Below are 20,480 nucleotides of genomic sequence, written 5' to 3'. Positions count from 1 at the left end.
TTGTATTGCAATGCATTTATGTCGCCGTGATGAGCGTAACAGAAGAGATACGAAAAAAATCTCTCATTTGCACATAAGCTATTTTCACATGTTGCGAGAGTAATATGAAACCGAGAGAAATGGAAATCAATTCGGGACTCAGCATCTCGAAAAATATAAAGTTCATTTAACCTTTAAATGCGCAATGCTGCTTTAAAACAACATAGTGAAAAACATCCCCAGAGTAAATTATGTTTACCGCCATTAGATAATTAAGTTTTCTTTATAAATGAATTTTTTCAGCGTGCGCATTTAAGGGTTAAAATATTCCATGCCTGCAGCTGGATTTTTTTTTTGCAGATCAAAAAATTGATTATGCCAATTATGCAAATCTGATTTTTGGTTGAAAACAATTAAGTTTAATATGCAACCCAGCAAACAAACCTTTCTTTAAACAACGCCAGAGAATGCAAGCTTAATAAGCCGACTTTTAATAAAATTAGAATTTCAAATCCACCATATGCCATTTTTAACGAAAGGACAGATACTTTTCGAAAAACCCACGTATTGCTTCACTGAAGTACCGTAACGGCATGCTGCATTATTGTCACGTTCAAATAGAACATGTTAGTGAACTACTTTGAAATATGATATACGTGAATAACGGAGAGAATTGTTTGCAACCTCGCAATCGCAACGCCATCAGCCACTTGTAGCTTGAATGCGACAAAGGTTGGGAAAAGCGTGAAAAATGTGCTGTTTTATTTTGAGAGCGTAGTTTTTCATTTTGATGACTCTCGCTTGATCGGGTGTGTACACCAGACGATTCATGGCAACTGACCCTTACCTTTCTCTAACGATTCACTCGATCAATTCGCAAAAGGTAGGTAGGTACATACTTGTTTTGTCCGTACCAGCTGAAAAAAGCTCAAATAGAATACCAAATTTCCGCGGGTTACATAGTTGCAAACTAGAATTGAAAAGTACAGGTGTCGAGATTTTGTTTTTCAAGTGATTGTGAATGTTCAGTTTCAACACAAGCTTGATAACCAGTGTTGATACTGCCATAGTATATAGTATCCTATAACGCAATTCCATACTTCACACGTTGGAAAAAGTCACGTGCTCTGGCGTGCACAGTGACTTTCTGAAACTTGCAGTGAAAGGACATAAGAAAATATAAATTGATAGAAATTTATCAATTCATTTCACTTCAACTATCCGAAATATTAATGAGACTACATTTATATCACTTCATTCGTAGTTCCGTAGTTGGTAAGAAAGAATAACATTTAACAATGCATCTACAATCGATTCAGTATGCAATAAATTAAGACCAGCAATTAAAAGGGCCTAAGTCGAAAATGTTAACAAACCGTGAGAGGTTATTCTTTGCTGGACTAAGTAGCATAGACAAACAAACCCTCACTCGGTTTCGACTTAGTCCCTTTTCAATTGTTGGTCTTGAAATGATTTTTATGGATATTCTGACATAATATTAGCACAGAATATGAAAGAAACTAGAATGGCTAATATACCAGTTTCACCTAAAGCCCTATAAAGATACATTTATAGGCCTTTAGTTTCACCTATATTATTATTTTGTATTTTCAATTATTTTCTGTCAAAACGACACATGCCAGACCCATCAGGTCCCTCCTACAATTAAGACCTTGTAACTGATGCCTGTATTGCTACAATTGATGGCGCAACTGTAACACATGCCATCACCAGTTTACATCATTAATAGCTAATTTACGACATCATAAATCAAAAGTTTGAAGTTTATAGAAAAATAATCCTTCAACTGCCCGGTTATCACTCATTATAATTTTTTCCTTCTCAGACTGCGATACGATTTTCCGACAAGCATTAATCCAGTTTGGTTCCCCATATAAATCGGCCGTTGTTTTATATAAATCACGCTGTTTCGAATTTTGACAATACTTTTCCAATAGTATTCTCCCATACGCGCGCCAGTTCGGGCTCGATGGGATCGGCGTGTAAATGACAGTGCTCAATAATCTGCTGTATTTACACGTTTTTTTTTTCGTTTTGATTTATACATTTTTATTGGTGCGGTGTTGTTTTTCTCTTTTGCGATATGTTTTTTCCGTTGTGAACTTTTCACTTCGTCGTTTTCAATTACTAATATGTTGCACTGCGCTTTCTCATAGTTTGCTCTGTGCCAGCAGGGTATGTTTAATTTCTGTGTTTAAAAATTAATAAATTAACCGGTTTAAATCCGAGACAACCACTTCATAAATCACCTCATCATTCATAGAAATATCAAATTTATTTTGCTCAACTGCTTTACTGTTTTTCCTCAAATTTGTTTGCGTTTTTTTATCGCTTATACCTTTCTGTCATTTTAAAGTAGCTCATTAAATCATATATATATTGTTTACTGTCGCAACCGGCGTTACAACACGCGAGGCCCTGGGCAGATTAAGCAGCGAGGTTTTTTTTGTCCACTGTGACAGTCACAATTTACGGACTGCTCATACACATTGATTGATTTGAGCTAGATAGTCGTAATCTCGTGTCCCAATTCGGTAGTACATGGTTAATAAAATCAATGTTATTTTGGGATTTGAGCCGAAGAAAGAAAACTTGCAAAGAAGTTATGCCTAGATAAAGCAAGAACCCCTTAATTGCAGAGCAGACGCGCTGAACTTTCAAGTTCAGAGTTCATTTTTTGGGTAGTAAAGAAGCAGACGGTGGTTCTACAATTGATGAAGGGGACGGTAGGGGAAAGAAATAAATATTTTTGGTGAAGGAGGGGAAAGAGCGGAAAGGTGAGGAAGGGAGGGAGGTAGAACCATCGTTTCAAAAAATATTAATTATATATTTTTTTGAAACTATGGTTCTACATTTGATGAAGGGACGGTAGGGGAAAGAAATGGAAAATTTTTTGGTGAAGGAGGAGGGGGAAGAGCGGAAAGGAAAGGGGGGGGGGTCTTGGTAGCTATGCTTGACAAGTAGTCATTTTGACTCCTACCTTTTGACTACTTGTCAAGCATAGCTACCAAGACCCCCCCCCCCCTTTCCTTTCCGCTCTTCCCCCTCCTCCTTCACCAAAAAATTTTCCATTTCTTTCCCCTACCGTCCCTTCATCAATTGTAGAACCATCGTTTCAAAAAAATATTAATATATGTATGACCTCATTCCAAGGTCAAGACTAAAAACTTGAGATTAGTCTATTAATTATATGTATGACCGCATTTCAAGGTCAAGACTAAAAGCTTGAGATTAGTCTATTTCAAAGAAAAAGGGGCCTTTCCCCGAAAACCCGCGCTGAGAATCGTGGCTAACACGCTGACAGACGAACAACGTCACGTATAGTACCTTACAAGTCGTAAGGGCCTGCATAGTGTCGTCATCCTGCCAGTAAAAACAAGTTAGATTTTAACTTCTCGGTCGGTGGTTATCTCAGGTTCGAATCCGGTTATAATCTCAGATTATAGCTTGATTCGACCCATGAACCTTCCAGCATTGGACAAAAGGTAGGATTCAAACGACTACTTGTTAAGCGTAGCTACCTCCCCCCCCCTTCCTCACCTTTCCGCTCTTTCCCTTCCTTCACCAAAAAATGTTCATTTCTTTTCCCTACCATCCCTTCATCCATTGTAGAAGCATCGTTTAAAAAAATATTAAGTAAAGAAGCGTATGGTGTGAAGAATGGTAAATTGGATGAACTGGAAAATTTCGATATATAGACCAAAAATATTTCGGGTGATGCAGTGACAGGTGAGATTTCAACCCACAATTTTTCGATCGACTTTCCACAAGTGATTTGACGGAAAAGCAGAAGCAAGAGTCGAAAGATGTCAGCAGCTGGTCAAGGAGATTATGAAATTCTGTTTTCGTACGAGAAAATATTCCTGCTACAGGACCACCACAACCAACTAAATGATCAGATATATGCAGCAATGCAGCACTACTTTCTGATACCCAGTAAACCATTTGATTTGTATATCTCGATTGCAACTGAGAAATACGACATCCTATCTGAACGAAAAAGTTTTTTTTTATTGGGGAAAATATTCGATTACATAAAATACTTAAGAGTAACTATCCTAGGTACATCATATTGTGTGTTCAATCACAAGTGGTGACTTTTCAACACTATTAGTATTGCATTACGGAGGAAAGGAAAAACATAAAATCTTTACCTAATAGGCCGTATGAATAAAATAGTTAGAGCAAACTCTCCCATAAGATTTACACGGGAAAAGCAAAGCAAACTGTTTTATTCATACGGCCTAATATCTAACCTAGCTAACTTATCTATAGGTACCTATAAAAATAGATTTTCGTCTGTCTGTCCGTATGTTCCTCATAGAATCGAAAACTACTGAACCGATTGGCGTGTAAATTTGCATGTAGGGGTTTTTGTGGTCGGGAAGGTTCTTATGATGGTTAGAGACCCCTGCCCCCACTAAGAGGGGTGTCTGCCATACAAATGAAACACAAATTTCTGTCTGTCTGTCGGGATGTTCCTTATAGAATCGAAAACTACTGAACCGATTGGCGTGAAAATTTGCATGTAGGGATTTTTGGGGCCGGGGAAGGTTCTTATGATAGTAAGAGACCCCTTCTCCACTAAATTTATTTATTTAACTTGATCGGACCAACTCAAAGTGACTCCATTCATCTTGATAATGTGATTATTATTTGGTTTGAGGGAAGAAGCTCTTGGCTTATGAGGAAAACATAATTAATTGAGTTTTACAACCATTATCTGTCTGTCTGTCTGTCTGTCTGTCTGTCTGTCTGTCTGTCTGTCTGTCTGTCTGTCTGTCTGTCTGTCTGTCTGTCTGTCTGTCTGTCTGTCTGTCTGTCTGTCTGTCTGTCTGTCTGTCTGTCTGTCTGTCTGTCTGTCTGTCTGTCTGTCTGTCTGTCTGTCTGTCTGTCTGTCTGTCTGTCTGTCTGTCTGTCTGTCTGTCTGTCTGTCTGTCTGTCTGTCTGTCTGTCTGTCTGTCTGTCTGTCTGTCTGTCTGTCTGTCTGTCTGTCTGTCTGTCTGTCTGTCTGTCTGTCTGTCTGTCTGTCTGTCTGTCTGTCTGTCTGTCTGTCTGTCTGTCTGTCTGTCTGTCTGTCTGTCTGTCTGTCTGTCTGTCTGTCTGTCTGTCTGTCTGTCTGTCTGTCTGTCTGTCTGTCTGTCTGTCTGTCTGTCTGTCTGTCTGTCTGTCTGTCTGTCTGTCTGTCTGTCTGTCTGTCTGTCTGTCTGTCTGTCTGTCTGTCTGTCTGTCTGTCTGTCTGTCTGTCTGTCTGTCTGTCTGTCTGTCTGTCTGTCTGTCTGTCTGTCTGTCTGTCTGTCTGTCTGTCTGTCTGTCTGTCTGTCTGTCTGTCTGTCTGTCTGTCTGTCTGTCTGTCTGTCTGTCTGTCTGTCTGTCTGTCTGTCTGTCTGTCTGTCTGTCTGTCTGTCTGTCTGTCTGTCTGTCTGTCTGTCTGTCTGTCTGTCTGTCTGTCTGTCTGTCTGTCTGTCTGTCTGTCTGTCTGTCTGTCTGTCTGTCTGTCTGTCTGTCTGTCTGTCTGTCTGTCTGTCTGTCTGTCTGTCTGTCTGTCTGTCTGTCTGTCTGTCTGTCTGTCTGTCTGTCTGTCTGTCTGTCTGTCTGTCTGTCTGTCTGTCTGTCTGTCTGTCTGTCTGTCTGTCTGTCTGTCTGTCTGTCTGTCTGTCTGTCTGTCTGTCTGTCTGTCTGTCTGTCTGTCTGTCTGTCTGTCTGTCTGTCTGTCTGTCTGTCTGTCTGTCTGTCTGTCTGTCTGTCTGTCTGTCTGTCTGTCTGTCTGTCTGTCTGTCTGTCTGTCTGTCTGTCTGTCTGTCTGTCTGTCTGTCTGTCTGTCTGTCTGTCTGTCTGTCTGTCTGTCTGTCTGTCTGTCTGTCTGTCTGTCTGTCTGTCTGTCTGTCTGTCTGTCTGTCTGTCTGTCTGTCTGTCTGTCTGTCTGTCTGTCTGTCTGTCTGTCTGTCTGTCTGTCTGTCTGTCTGTCTGTCTGTCTGTCTGTCTGTCTGTCTGTCTGTCTGTCTGTCTGTCTGTCTGTCTGTCTGTCTGTCTGTCTGTCTGTCTGTCTGTCTGTCTGTCTGTCTGTCTGTCTGTCTGTCTGTCTGTCTGTCTGTCTGTCTGTCTGTCTGTCTGTCTGTCTGTCTGTCTGTCTGTCTGTCTGTCTGTCTGTCTGTCTGTCTGTCTGTCTGTCTGTCTGTCTGTCTGTCTGTCTGTCTGTCTGTCTGTCTGTCTGTCTGTCTGTCTGTCTGTCTGTCTGTCTGTCTGTCTGTCTGTCTGTCTGTCTGTCTGTCTGTCTGTCTGTCTGTCTGTCTGTCTGTCTGTCTGTCTGTCTGTCTGTCTGTCTGTCTGTCTGTCTGTCTGTCTGTCTGTCTGTCTGTCTGTCTGTCTGTCTGTCTGTCTGTCTGTCTGTCTGTCTGTCTGTCTGTCTGTCTGTCTGTCTGTCTGTCTGTCTGTCTGTCTGTCTGTCTGTCTGTCTGTCTGTCTGTCTGTCTGTCTGTCTGTCTGTCTGTCTGTCTGTCTGTCTGTCTGTCTGTCTGTCTGTCTGTCTGTCTGTCTGTCTGTCTGTCTGTCTGTCTGTCTGTCTGTCTGTCTGTCTGTCTGTCTGTCTGTCTGTCTGTCTGTCTGTCTGTCTGTCTGTCTGTCTGTCTGTCTGTCTGTCTGTCTGTCTGTCTGTCTGTCTGTCTGTCTGTCTGTCTGTCTGTCTGTCTGTCTGTCTGTCTGTCTGTCTGTCTGTCTGTCTGTCTGTCTGTCTGTCTGTCTGTCTGTCTGTCTGTCTGTCTGTCTGTCTGTCTGTCTGTCTGTCTGTCTGTCTGTCTGTCTGTCTGTCTGTCTGTCTGTCTGTCTGTCTGTCTGTCTGTCTGTCTGTCTGTCTGTCTGTCTGTCTGTCTGTCTGTCTGTCTGTCTGTCTGTCTGTCTGTCTGTCTGTCTGTCTGTCTGTCTGTCTGTCTGTCTGTCTGTCTGTCTGTCTGTCTGTCTGTCTGTCTGTCTGTCTGTCTGTCTGTCTGTCTGTCTGTCTGTCTGTCTGTCTGTCTGTCTGTCTGTCTGTCTGTCTGTCTGTCTGTCTGTCTGTCTGTCTGTCTGTCTGTCTGTCTGTCTGTCTGTCTGTCTGTCTGTCTGTCTGTCTGTCTGTCTGTCTGTCTGTCTGTCTGTCTGTCTGTCTGTCTGTCTGTCTGTCTGTCTGTCTGTCTGTCTGTCTGTCTGTCTGTCTGTCTGTCTGTCTGTCTGTCTGTCTGTCTGTCTGTCTGTCTGTCTGTCTGTCTGTCTGTCTGTCTGTCTGTCTGTCTGTCTGTCTGTCTGTCTGTCTGTCTGTCTGTCTGTCTGTCTGTCTGTCTGTCTGTCTGTCTGTCTGTCTGTCTGTCTGTCTGTCTGTCTGTCTGTCTGTCTGTCTGTCTGTCTGTCTGTCTGTCTGTCTGTCTGTCTGTCTGTCTGTCTGTCTGTCTGTCTGTCTGTCTGTCTGTCTGTCTGTCTGTCTGTCTGTCTGTCTGTCTGTCTGTCTGTCTGTCTGTCTGTCTGTCTGTCTGTCTGTCTGTCTGTCTGTCTGTCTGTCTGTCTGTCTGTCTGTCTGTCTGTCTGTCTGTCTGTCTGTCTGTCTGTCTGTCTGTCTGTCTGTCTGTCTGTCTGTCTGTCTGTCTGTCTGTCTGTCTGTCTGTCTGTCTGTCTGTCTGTCTGTCTGTCTGTCTGTCTGTCTGTCTGTCTGTCTGTCTGTCTGTCTGTCTGTCTGTCTGTCTGTCTGTCTGTCTGTCTGTCTGTCTGTCTGTCTGTCTGTCTGTCTGTCTGTCTGTCTGTCTGTCTGTCTGTCTGTCTGTCTGTCTGTCTGTCTGTCTGTCTGTCTGTCTGTCTGTCTGTCTGTCTGTCTGTCTGTCTGTCTGTCTGTCTGTCTGTCTGTCTGTCTGTCTGTCTGTCTGTCTGTCTGTCTGTCTGTCTGTCTGTCTGTCTGTCTGTCTGTCTGTCTGTCTGTCTGTCTGTCTGTCTGTCTGTCTGTCTGTCTGTCTGTCTGTCTGTCTGTCTGTCTGTCTGTCTGTCTGTCTGTCTGTCTGTCTGTCTGTCTGTCTGTCTGTCTGTCTGTCTGTCTGTCTGTCTGTCTGTCTGTCTGTCTGTCTGTCTGTCTGTCTGTCTGTCTGTCTGTCTGTCTGTCTGTCTGTCTGTCTGTCTGTCTGTCTGTCTGTCTGTCTGTCTGTCTGTCTGTCTGTCTGTCTGTCTGTCTGTCTGTCTGTCTGTCTGTCTGTCTGTCTGTCTGTCTGTCTGTCTGTCTGTCTGTCTGTCTGTCTGTCTGTCTGTCTGTCTGTCTGTCTGTCTGTCTGTCTGTCTGTCTGTCTGTCTGTCTGTCTGTCTGTCTGTCTGTCTGTCTGTCTGTCTGTCTGTCTGTCTGTCTGTCTGTCTGTCTGTCTGTCTGTCTGTCTGTCTGTCTGTCTGTCTGTCTGTCTGTCTGTCTGTCTGTCTGTCTGTCTGTCTGTCTGTCTGTCTGTCTGTCTGTCTGTCTGTCTGTCTGTCTGTCTGTCTGTCTGTCTGTCTGTCTGTCTGTCTGTCTGTCTGTCTGTCTGTCTGTCTGTCTGTCTGTCTGTCTGTCTGTCTGTCTGTCTGTCTGTCTGTCTGTCTGTCTGTCTGTCTGTCTGTCTGTCTGTCTGTCTGTCTGTCTGTCTGTCTGTCTGTCTGTCTGTCTGTCTGTCTGTCTGTCTGTCTGTCTGTCTGTCTGTCTGTCTGTCTGTCTGTCTGTCTGTCTGTCTGTCTGTCTGTCTGTCTGTCTGTCTGTCTGTCTGTCTGTCTGTCGGTATGTTCCTTATAGACTCGAAAACTACGGTTTTCCTTCAATAGACCAAATCATCATACCGTCAATTGACAGATACTGGCGCCCTTGTTTACATTTTAGAAAACTTTCCTTTCCGTTTATAGCGAATGTAGCGTGTGTTTTAACATTTTACAGGCATAATGGCTTTTAAATGTAGTCCTAATGCTGTTTAAACTCGGTTTAAATAACAAACTTGCCGTTTAAACGGCTGAAACTTTTTTGGACTCTGCGGTCTGTTTGTAAACAAGGGCGCCAGTATTTGCCAGATGACGTCACCTTGTTTTGGTCTATAGACCCCTCGAGCTGTAAGAGGGCAACGCTTATACCAGTTGTCGACTAACATTTGAAAGGGGCGTATAAGCCAACTGTCAAACAGAACGAGTGAGAGTTCATTTTCCTATGCTGCTCCAGCAAAAAATAACTCTCACTCGTTCTGTTTGACAGTTGGCTTATCCGCCCCTTTCAAATGTTGGTCGACAGTTGATCTGTAAACGGTAGTTGCGACTTGCGAGTCAGCTGCCAATAGCTCTACTTAAATTAACGAAATTCTTAACTCGGATGTTTGATTTGCTTATCAAGGCGGAATGGAGGGAAAGATTTTGTTTTTCACATATAAAGCATTGCACGCAGATGTCAGTGCGTTTTTTTTTCCTCCCAGATTTGACAGTGTTGTGGGGTTTGTTTTGATTACTTATTCGCAAGACCCAGAAGCAAAAAACTGCAAAAATGACAAAAATATATGTTGTACAGAACTGTTATCATTTTCCTGCTTCGGAAAAGTCGGGTATTTCCGGTTTCCGCAAACAAGTGGTACGAATTACAAGTAATAAACCCACTAGCAATAAAATTAGGTTACAAAGGGAATCAAAACAAAACACACAAAAACGTCAAACCAGAGTTGAGGTTAGGCACCGTGCAAAGGTTTATCTTCCATAAGTTGCGCTTTGGGAGAATTACCTACCTTTTATTTTCTTTTTATGTGATGGCATACATGTATAGAAATATTTCTTGCATATTATCCGTATGCATATGCCCTACAGATTCGTGTTGATGTTTAGTCAATCGGCGGTGCAGGATTTTGCGTAAGACAAAAAAAAGAGGGAAGCATTTTTTCTGTTATCACGCGTACGTTCGCAAGGAGATTTCTTGCAAGTGTGATCAGTGTTCAAAATCTCTTTTGATGCCGGTAACGGCAATAAAGCTTGCTTAGAGCATCTAATCAGCTTTTCATAGTGCTTCAAGTAAATATTAATTAAGCATTGAGAATGCCATTTTAAAGCTGCTATGCTTTGACAATGCTGAATTATATCTGGCAGCATGTAACTTGCAAATTTAGAGCAGCTTTCAAGCTTACCCAGGTAACCAATAAGCATTAACATAAGCAGCAAATCAGCCGCTTATTGGCATATCTGGCATTTTATACTGCATGTTGTTGTATATTAGCTTTTTGACTGCATAGGTGTTCTAAATTGGCATCCAAAATTCTATTCAAATTCTTCGTGTCAGTAATCAGTTGCAAATGAGCATTGTCAGCACTATAAGAAGGTTAGCAGTAAAGTAGCCGTATATTTTGCCAAAATAGCATTTAAGTAGCATTTAATGTGACTTAAATGCTAATTGGACTGCATTTGAATAGCGTCGGAAATGCTTATTGGTTACCTGGGTAATTCAGTGCTTAGCGGTTACCTGGGTTGTTATCGACGCTACGAATAATATAAAAATAGTTTCTAAATACATAATTCCGCGCATAATTCATAATTTTAACAAATATGCAGCATATATGAAATAAATGAAAAATTAAATACTATTTGCTTTTCCTACAACCGGTACTGGTGCCACTGCTACATCAAATGTCAACTCAGATGGGAGAGTTGTAATGATAGGAAATGCCGATCAAAATCTATAACGATTATTGATAAAGTTTTCTTATCGTCAATAATCAATAACGATAATATGCCAGTATAAGCAAAAATACGTAAGAAATAGAACAAAAATGTTAAAATAATAACAAGCCAAGAAGAAGATTTCACTTTAAACCCTCCAATTTTCGATACTCTTTCGTGACAATAAAGTTTGATGGTATTATCGATATAAGATTACTAGCGATATTATCAGTAGCACACTTTTCATCACAGTTTTGAAGGTTGCACTTTATAACTGTGCAGTCCAATTGAGTGCGAAGAGCGCAATATTAAGGTTGAAAAAATATTTCCATCGGGAAAAGTGGGGAAAAGTAATATATTTTCAACAGTGTCTTACCCCTCGGTTAGGTAAAACAGTATAGTCTATAATATTCTAAAATTTCTGGCAACTCTGCAAAGCAAAGAAGCTTCAAGCTTGACATTTTTTTCGTTTGCAGTTAGTAGAAAGAGGAAGAGCAGCAAGACAAAAGCAAGCAGTTTTGGCGTTAACGTTCATCTAACAGAAAATTTCCGTTTAGTTTTCTTAAAATTTCTTCAGAAAATGGCTACAAAACGGGCATTCAACATTCTCGAGCAGCGGCACGCAAACGAGAATCAACACATCGGCAGTAAGTATAATTTTCGAAGGAAGGCTATTATAAAAAAGCGTTGAATTTAATTCAATTGTTCTCCATAGAAACACCGTTGGCGGGTAAAAACGAAACTCGTTTTCCGCATAAGTTAGCATTGAAAGATCTTACAAACAATTCTTCATCGCGATCTAATGTGATCAGTAAAACTCCCCAAAATGTGAATCCTAAAAAAGGACTACAGGCGAAGCCTTTCACTTCATCAACTTTAAGTCACAAAAAGTTGTCGGAAAGTGGTCCAAAGCAGCAAACATCCACAAACAAAAAAGAATTTTCAGCGGCAGCTTTTAGTATTTTCACACCCCAGGATGCGGAATATAGATTTTCGGAAAAGGCTTGTCTGCGGGAAGATTTACTAGAGCAGATGATCGAATTCAGCGGGGAGGTGTACCGTCCGACCATCAAGCCAATGAGACCACTGCGAGTTGAACCGCTAGACTTACCGGAACTAGAGATTCCGCAAGTAAAGAAAGAACGTCCGCAACCCGCGATGGCCAGAAATTTGCTGTTTGATCTGCCCGAGGTGGAAATACCGGACCTCGACTTTATGTTTTAAATATACCCCTACGTACATGATATTGAGACAAGACTTGTAAAATGTATTTTTTAAGGTTTGCTATAATATTTCTTTCGACTTTCCTATTGATTCAATAATTATTGTTTCTAATTGATATAAATGAATTCCTAAATTGTATGAGGAACTTGTTATGTGTGGTAGTAATTGACTATGATCACATGTAGCAAAAAGTTCACCTAATACAAATTAGTTATATTGTATAGCGATAACTAGAGTAAATGAAGATTCAAATAAATGCGTTGAAAATTCTAGATTTTCTAGTTTCGTCTTTAGTTTTTTGCATAACTGTGTCTAACTGAATATTTAAGTTTTATTATAGTACCTGTTTTTACTAAAAATTAAACTACTCCTTAAATTAAAAGATCTTGATATACCTAGCTACTTTAAGATTAAAAGTAGTTGCTGATAATACCAACCAAACCAGCAGCATTTACTTAACTGACTGTGATGTGATATCGAAAGCCGTAAGTATATATTTTACCCAGTCCCCCTCTCACAAAAACAAAAAAATATTAAAACAATTTAATCATTGGCACAGTTTCAGTTTGTAATCCACCACTTGTTGATTTCTTTATAGTTAATCGAGAAAATATGTCCTTGTCCGAAGTTAAACGTTCGCTTGAAGGTTTCATACAGATTCATCCCAGTCTAAAGCTATTGGCCGACCGCAACTGTATCGCCCGGGCCGACAGTGATCCGGCAGATGGTAAAGTAAAGCTGATTTCCGGTGGAGGAAGCGGCCATGAACCAGCCCATATCGGATACGTCGGGAAAGGTATGCTAACTGGTGCCGTCTGTGGAGATATCTTTAGCTCTCCTTCGGTCACTGCTATACTAGATTGCCTCAAGTTCGTAGCAGGCCCAAGCACTAGTGTAATTTTTATTGTAAAAAACTACACCGGAGATCGGCTGAATTTCGGAATAGCTTTGGAAAAGGCTCGCACAATTTTTGGATATCAAGACGTTCGTCTGCTGCTAGTGGGTGATGATTGTTCTATCGATGAATGCCATGTTAGAAAATCTGTTGGACGACGAGGATTGGCTGGAGTTGTATTGGTTCACAAGCTGCTCGGAGCGATGGCTGAAATGGGCTGTGACATTGCAGAAATATATGAGCACGGACAATTATTGGTTAAAAGCTGTAATTTGGCTACAATTGGTTTTACGTTCCAGTTGAATGGCACGAAATTAGAGAACATCGAAATTGGTAAAGGTATTCACGGTGAACCCGGCGTATATACTATGCCAACGGCCAGCGATTTCAACGACATTATTGATTTCATTCTTCCGAAGCTGGTTAAAAATGTAAAACAAGGATCCGATGTGCTACTAATGGTGAATAATTTAGGAGGAACTTCAGAATTTTTAATGGGAACATTTGTTAGCGACTTGATGAGTAAAATAAGTTCACATTATGCCGTTAAAAAAATATACGCAGGAACATTTTTGTCATCGCTTGACCAAGCTGGAATCTCAATAACTGTTCTGAATCTGAGATACTCGCCAATGCTGCAGAAATTACTAGATTTCCAAGTAAACGTTCCGTCGGTTCTTTTCGGAAAACAATTAATCGAAGGCTTAACAAAATCAAGTATTATGGAATCTAGTTTACAAGAAACCCCAGTTACACTTAACTCAAGTGAAATGCTTACAATAACTAAAAGTTTTGGTGCGAAACTGGCTTCAAATATTATCGCATACGTTTGTGAAGCACTGATTTCTTGCACGGACATGCTAAATACTATCGATAAAGAAGCTGGCGACGGGGACACAGGAACTACCATTGGCAAGGGAGCTGCAAGTGTTTTGGAACATCTCAACGACAAGAAACTAGATTTGATACATCCTGCAGTTCTTTTACAGCAGATCAGCGATATCCTTCAACAAAGTATGGGTGGATCATCAGGTGCTTTATATAGCTTGTTTTTCCAAGGAGCTTCAACAGCTTTCACCACTATAAACGAAGGCGACCAAAGCGTTTCCATGCAACACTGGAGTCAAGCACTTGGCAAAGGAAATGCTACCATCGTTAAATATGCCCTCACCGAAGTCGGTGACCGTACAATGTATGATCCACTGAAAGCAGGTGAACAACGCTTTACGGAAGCGCTTAGCAAGGACCTGCCTGTGCTTGATTGTGTCGAAAGCTTTACCAAAGCATGCGAGGAGACGGCACGGGCCACAATACGTATGCAAGCGAAAGCTGGACGTGCCGCATACGGGACATCCTCGGACAGTACGTCGGTCTTTGCTTATCAACATCCAGATCCAGGCGCTCACGCCGTATCAATTTGGGCCCGAGCTCTGTTCGAAGCCTGCAAACAGGTCATTGTTTAATAACTTGCTTATAATTCAAGAAACGTATTAGAATAGTGGGGTTTAGTTAGTTTATTCATTAATAAAAAGGTAACAAATTTCCGAAGCACTGTTAAGCTTTGATTTTTTCATACATCCTATAACAATTCTTCTATACCGAATCGGATTAGATCAGGGCAACTAAAAGTATAGTACCTAACGGTTTTTGCACCGTGGTAAACAATAGTGCGTTCTCATATTTTCGTCCAATATCCCGCCACAATTCTTTACATTAAATTGTCTTTATTGAAGCGTATTTTGCTTTGAAACTCCTTAATATACTTGAACTCTGCACATTTGTCGCAGATTATAGCTCCCTTTGAGATCATATCATGAATACTTTTATCGTGACATACAATATGAACCAGTTTGAGGTTCCCGAGCGTAAAAAGCTCTATAAAATACGTTATCACAGAAAGTTTTGTGCCTCTCCGGTTATGAATCTTGCAAATTGCATTGGCTTCATTCGTAATAACACGCGCCACATTTTCCACTATCGATGGAAGCACAGTACGGCTGATTTCGACCTGATGATCCAGGTTCCAAACTTGAAACAGAATCATATTTTCCCGGCTAGCATATGGATTAATAACATGTGCATTGTATCTACATTGCTTTTCATTCCACAATCCCATACAACGAAATTCGCCTGTGCGATTACAGAGTGCCTTTCTGTATTTGTCGATGGTATAACCGTCATCCTCCAGGGATTTTTTTATTGCTAACTTCAAGCGCTTCGGCATTATTCGTTGAGCGTCCACCTCGTCCTCGTCTGGATGATTGCGACTATCCGCGAAACGTTGCGGATGGTTACGATCAAATATACAGCTAAAATAATCAAAACCAATCAGCAGTTGACGAAAGAGCTCCAACATCTCGTCGATCAGTTCTTTAGCCATCATGTTCTTACGGTAGAGACCACATTTAGTTAGCTCATCCTTAGTTTTGTAGTAGTACCCTCTAATTCGATCCTGTCCGCGGCGTTGCATCACGTACTCCTTTGTTTGAGCCGCCTTGTCGTCGATTCCTGGTCAAAAGAGGAAACTTTAAATAAGCAAATAGAACATATGCGATTGGGTAGGAGTAGGATAACTAAACAGCAAGGAAGGTCGGAAACTAAAAACCTTTCAACATTAATATATTTGCACTTAATTTTACTTTAACCTGCTTTCTGTGCCATAAAATGTGCTGAATAAAATGATATCCTATTATCTTTAAATATCTAGAACGAATAAACTATTCAGCAAACCTTCAAACCACTCCTGGTGCTCGCTGCGTAGACTTTTTGCTGTCTGCTCATCCTGCGAGCGACGTGCGTCTTGCAGCAGTCTAGCGATCTCGCTCTGATTGTTGCCCACAAACTCCTTAGCAAGAGTGCCGGCCTGCAGCAACTCGCTATGTGAGGATTTAATTGCATCGTACATTAGCTCGAAATCTAGATTCAAGGAGGAAAAATATAAATTGGATTACTTTCAGCAAAGCAATTAAATAGAAAGATCCATGCGCAACTGTAATTAGCAATCGGAAAGTTTTACCAGTTTTTACGATTGTGTCCCGTTCTGCCACCACAAACAGTATCTGTGCAGGAAGTGTGTGGAAATAGTCCTCATCCAGCACTTCGACACCATCCTGTGCCAAATAAACGCGGCAGTGCTTTAACTGAAATAAGACCATCAACATGAATTGCGTGATATCATTTAGTTAGATTTAGTATGAATGTGGCATTTAAAACTATAAAGCAAGTCATATTCTTTAGACATAGTTATTCCGTATTTATATTGTATTTAACTACTCTTTGACAATTTTATTCGATGATCTAATTTCAAAAGTTGTAATTTGAATCAAAAAAATTAGTGGTACTCTAATGCACTAAAAACTATTTCATTCGACCGATTGGAATATGCGATGCCTTCAAAATTCACCAAAACTTTTTCAAGACTTTTTGTCCGCTATGGTTTGCAGCAAACTGCCAGTTTAGTCTCGTCATTTCAATGTCGCAGCCTGCATCCATAGGCGTATTCTTCGGATTAAATGAAGCTGTCAGAGTACATTCAACCAGGTCAATGTCATTGTCCTTCGAGGTTTGCATTCTGTAAGCTGCTACATCTTGTTGTTTTTCCATATGCAACTGCACTTGCGCTAACATCACACCCGGTTAGAGCAATTGCCCTTATAAAGGTAGGTTGGTTGCACAAGCACGAAGCACAACCTGGATGCCCACACAGAGTGGTGAGATGAAGTATATCGTGTGCAAAACAATCTAGATTTTACTATCATTGCTTCAGACCAAATGTAAATCGATAATAACAAACAACCGAAAGAGAAGCATAAACCAGCTCGATAATTCTAATGCGTAGGAAAATCCTTCCCGGAAACGTTGATCTAGGTCATTCACCTTGAATTTTTCGGAAGCTTTCGTTTTCAGCATCCGAAGCGAATCAGCGGCCACACCGTACTTTTTGCTTCGCTCAACATTGGTAATCTTGTATCCCTGGAGCGGACCAGCTTTAGATGGCTTTTTCACTGACAAGAAATTCAACATTTTTTACGGATGCTTTTCTTCTTTCCGAACACTATGCACGCGAGCAACAACACCCGAGGTCACACAGCCGCAAGGTCGAATTCAATCTATTGCGCTAAACCACAACCGCTCGGAGCCAACCGCGACAAACGAATAGCTCCGTGATAAGAAAATATCATGTGCAGATGGAATTTGTTTACGAGCGAAAATGGCAAGGTTTGCTCGGGTACCGTTTTGTTTTAAATTTGCGTCTGCGCTTTGTTGGATTGGAACCTGAGAAGGTTGGAACTTGGAATGGAAGAAAACCAAAGAAAACAACCATCAAAAACAACGAAAACAAACTTTGTTCAGATGTCCAGAGGTGCCAGATATTTCTGAAAAATGGAACAGAACTGCTCGAATTTCAAAAAGAAATAATCTAGATCAGGGGGCTGATATGACGTCACATTTTCGTTGCTCACATGAAAAAGGCGGCAAACGCAAAGCGATTTCACAAAACGAATTTACCTAACCATTTTTACAGTTTCATGTGTTTTGCATCAATTGCCTTCCTGGCATTAGCTATGTGATGCTAAAACCTTGGCTAAAATCAAACTAAAACTAACAAAATTTAACAATTTACACATCCGACTCGGTTGTCAGCTTAAGCCCATCTATGAAGCTGTCAGCTTGGGCCCGCTCTATGTTGGCTACGTATTTTTTGTACAGGTTGGTATTGGAAGTGTCATTCCCGTGATCTAGATAGAGTTAACAAAAGGGCGAATGTCACAAATGTAAACAAAACGGGTGAGTGTTTTTTTTTTTTGCTGGGCCAACATAAGAAAAGCAACCCTCAGTCGGTTTGTTTACGCTTGCGACATTCGCTGTTGTCGCGAGCAACACTTATTTTGGCTAGAGATGGTCTTAGCCGGTGGTTTTCGTTGTTGCTCCAAAGTCAATTTTCCGACTAGGTCGTACTTTGAAATTGGATGTGATATTCACTCGTGCTGATTAATTCACTTCACTTTACTGCTATGTTGGAAACTGTTCCCAGGAAAACTTAACTTTATTGAAAAAAGTTACAATTGTCGTCTTAAAGCTACGCGTTGAATAATCGATGGATACTTATGTAAAGCATCCCAGAAAAATTGACTTATATACTATGTCCCTTTAGATACCAGACTTTTCTTCGGATATCCATAATTTTCATTTATTTTCCTTCTGGAGTCTAACGGGCGCTTATTCTAAAACACTATAATTGTTTGAACACTCCTCATTGCGTCCTAACGATAAAAAGAGAAAGAAATTCTAAATGCGACACATGGGAGTGGCTTAATCTTTCATGCCCTAAATAAATAGTCTAATCAGTACATAATCCATGCGCGAGATGGTTTTTCAGATTCCTTTTCATATTCTGATTTTCCTACTCCCGATCAGATGGATCGTTTTCTGGCATGTTTATTTGATTACATCGTTGGCGCGTCTAGCTAAGCAGCTTGTTTGCTCTACCTCTGGAAGCGATAATGCCTCCAGCTAAGTTATTTATTTTTATCATTCCGCTCTAGCAGCGACATTCCGGGGCCCGTAAATCATCCTAGATTTACTAATTAATTTGTTGTATTTTTGGATATAAATATGCTTCGGGTGCAGCCGGCAGATCGGCCTCCCTTGGTGCACTTTCAATACGTAAACTTATTTCATTTGTTTCATTCTTTTGGGCCATTCTTCTCATTGAATCTCGGTGGGACAAGAAGCTCGTTAGTGAATCCCAAAATGATGCTATAAGTTGCCAACCGAGACCGTATATATCATATAATATACGTCCGTGCATAAAAGTATCAATTACAAATTTAATTATCCTACCAATCATGTATATTCCAATAAATGTAGAAGTTATATTCCCCAGCCAAGTTGACCAGGACATCAACTTACTCCAATATTTTTCGATGACGTTTTCAACTATCCTACTTGAAACAAGCGCATCGAAACGAAATCCTTGAACATCGGGTCGCTGACCAACTAGGATTTTGTGTAATACGTTAGACGCTATACGTCTGTCTCCCTGTTCATATATCATATTCCTCATTTTTTCAACACTGTCCGCATCATATACTCCACTTTGCATAAGATTTGGTAGCGGTGTGTAGGACCATGTAGTAAGAATATCCGTTGCAAGCTGTAACGGAGCGGTAGTCTCTCGTATACGACTATCTGTGGTATACCATCTACCACCGATTCGAAATTTGGCAGGGAGTAAAGGTGTGCAATCAATTTGCGTCCCTCTAATTTGCAGAATTCTGGTCACAGGTGATATAAACATTGATTTGTTATTATAATTTACTGGTATCTCTTGATAGCAGTTTTCTTCCGACCTGGGCATTACGTAAACTGGTTTACACTCCAAAATGTGTAAAACTTCACCTGCTACAACGGCCGTATATCCGGACCGCTTAATTATGCTAGAAACAAATTCCGTAGGATTTAATCGTGCTAATGTTAATCTTGTTTCCATTAGCGTTTTATCGACTTTACATATTTCAGTCATAACTGTATTGTAAAGTTCAGTCATGCTCTGACCAATATAATTTTCGACGATTGTTATTTTTGAGTTGAAGTATGTAAACAAGTCAAAATTTCTACCTGATGTAGATCGTCTAATAAAGGGAGAGTTGAAGCCAACTACTTCTACTATTAATATTCGTGGGTGATCAGTTGTAAAACCAACATTACCACAAATTTTCGTTTGCTCCCTAGCACGAATAGAAAACAAATTCGACTTGGAGATTGTGCTGTAGATAACATTTATCGCTTTACGACCTTCGTGTTTATTTTCGTTTTTAGTTTTGTTTACTGTACCCTCGTTAATAACTTCGAACTCAGTTTCTTCGCATTTTTTATTAAAGTTTACGTCCCAGGTGATGTATCCGTCTTCTGAATCTAAACATCGTCCTTGGGAATAAAAGCAATTTATACCGTTTTTCAAATATACAGTATCGCTTTCGAAGTCAACTGTTGCTACATAATCTTGTAACGTTATCTCATACTCGTAAAAAACCAATGCATTCTCCCACGTATATTCGGGTGTCCAATGTCTCCCGCCTACACAACTACTTCCAGAAACGGAACCCACAATGAGTTTCTCACCTCTAACTGTAGAGTTTCGTTTTAGTTCGCGAATCGTATGAGTGTCTGTAAGTGTCACTCTATTAAGTTGATGTGAAAGTCTACATTCTTCTGCAGTAAACTCTTTCACCATGTAAGCATAACCCCTCTCGAATTCAGATGTATGTGAATGCATACCACAATGCTTAATTCGGCGCTTCATTATCACCTTGCATTGGAATACATGTATTTCGCTTTTGACATTACGTTGCAAGACCTGTATTTGCACTTCTTCCGTCGTTAAATTGTTGGAAGGTGGAATACAAGATGCTACATCTAATAATGAATAACTCGTTAAGTTAACTTCAGGATTGCCGCAGTCATAAGCGATTAGCCCGGAACCTTCATAGGAAAACACGGATCCGAATGCCGCACATATAATGTAAATAAGCATAAGTAAATTACCCCACGTCCAGGGTCTAATTATAGTTTTTCTCTTACGCTTTGGTTCGGGTTTTGAAATTTGAGCTGCAATTCGTTTCACTACGTCAAGGTCAATGCACCTTCTTTTCCCATATTCGTATGGTTTAAATATTTCGGTTGGCGTTCTTTTTACTACACCAACAAA

General features: G+C 40.7%; 3 protein-coding genes across 3 annotated transcripts; 2 read left to right on the top strand and 1 right to left on the bottom strand.

Moving 5' to 3' along the window:
- Positions 1-11,186: 11,186 nt before the first annotated feature.
- LOC128743748 (uncharacterized) lies at positions 11,187-12,094 on the top strand. The gene is made up of 2 exons (XM_053840401.1): positions 11,187-11,297; positions 11,366-12,094. The coding sequence occupies exons 1-2, from the start codon at positions 11,231-11,233 to the stop codon at positions 11,872-11,874; spliced, it is 576 nt and encodes a 191-aa protein (XP_053696376.1). The 5' UTR covers positions 11,187-11,230; the 3' UTR covers positions 11,875-12,094.
- A 348-nt stretch (positions 12,095-12,442) lies between these two features.
- On the top strand, positions 12,443-14,301 carry LOC128742896 (triokinase/FMN cyclase-like). Its single transcript, XM_053839389.1, has one exon. The coding sequence runs from the start codon at positions 12,487-12,489 to the stop codon at positions 14,230-14,232; it is 1,746 nt and encodes a 581-aa protein (XP_053695364.1). The 5' UTR covers positions 12,443-12,486; the 3' UTR covers positions 14,233-14,301.
- A 176-nt stretch (positions 14,302-14,477) lies between these two features.
- LOC128743171 (DNA fragmentation factor subunit beta) lies at positions 14,478-17,010 on the bottom strand. The gene is made up of 4 exons (XM_053839696.1): positions 16,646-17,010; positions 15,786-15,909; positions 15,500-15,685; positions 14,478-15,277 (listed from the first exon to the last, which is right to left on the bottom strand). The coding sequence occupies exons 1-4, from the start codon at positions 16,790-16,792 to the stop codon at positions 14,478-14,480; spliced, it is 1,257 nt and encodes a 418-aa protein (XP_053695671.1). The 5' UTR covers positions 16,793-17,010.
- Positions 17,011-20,480: the final 3,470 nt, after the last annotated feature.

The sequence above is a fragment of the Sabethes cyaneus genome, chromosome 3 (assembly GCF_943734655.1).
Source record: "Sabethes cyaneus chromosome 3, idSabCyanKW18_F2, whole genome shotgun sequence".
Taxonomy (NCBI): domain Eukaryota; kingdom Metazoa; phylum Arthropoda; class Insecta; order Diptera; family Culicidae; genus Sabethes; species Sabethes cyaneus.
This window is presented reverse-complemented; position numbering and strand designations above follow the sequence as displayed.

What these genes read in the sequence shown, in the direction of transcription:
- LOC128743748 (XM_053840401.1), top strand. Translation starts at nt 11,231, where the DNA reads ATGGCTACAAAACGGGCATTCAACATTCTCGAGCAGCGGCACGCAAAC. An exon ending in CGAGAATCAACACATCGGCA is followed by an intron (nt 11,298 to 11,365) that starts GTAAGTATAATT and finishes TGTTCTCCATAG; the next exon opens with AAACACCGTTGGCGGGTAAA.
- LOC128742896 (XM_053839389.1), top strand. Translation starts at nt 12,487, where the DNA reads ATGTCCTTGTCCGAAGTTAAACGTTCGCTTGAAGGTTTCATACAGATT.
- LOC128743171 (XM_053839696.1), bottom strand. Translation starts at nt 16,792, where the DNA reads ATGTTGAATTTCTTGTCAGTGAAAAAGCCATCTAAAGCTGGTCCGCTC. An exon ending in GGACACAATCGTAAAAACTG is followed by an intron (nt 15,686 to 15,785) that starts GTAAAACTTTCC and finishes CCTTGAATCTAG; the next exon opens with ATTTCGAGCTAATGTACGAT. An exon ending in GCACCAGGAGTGGTTTGAAG is followed by an intron (nt 15,278 to 15,499) that starts GTTTGCTGAATA and finishes TCTTTTGACCAG; the next exon opens with GAATCGACGACAAGGCGGCT.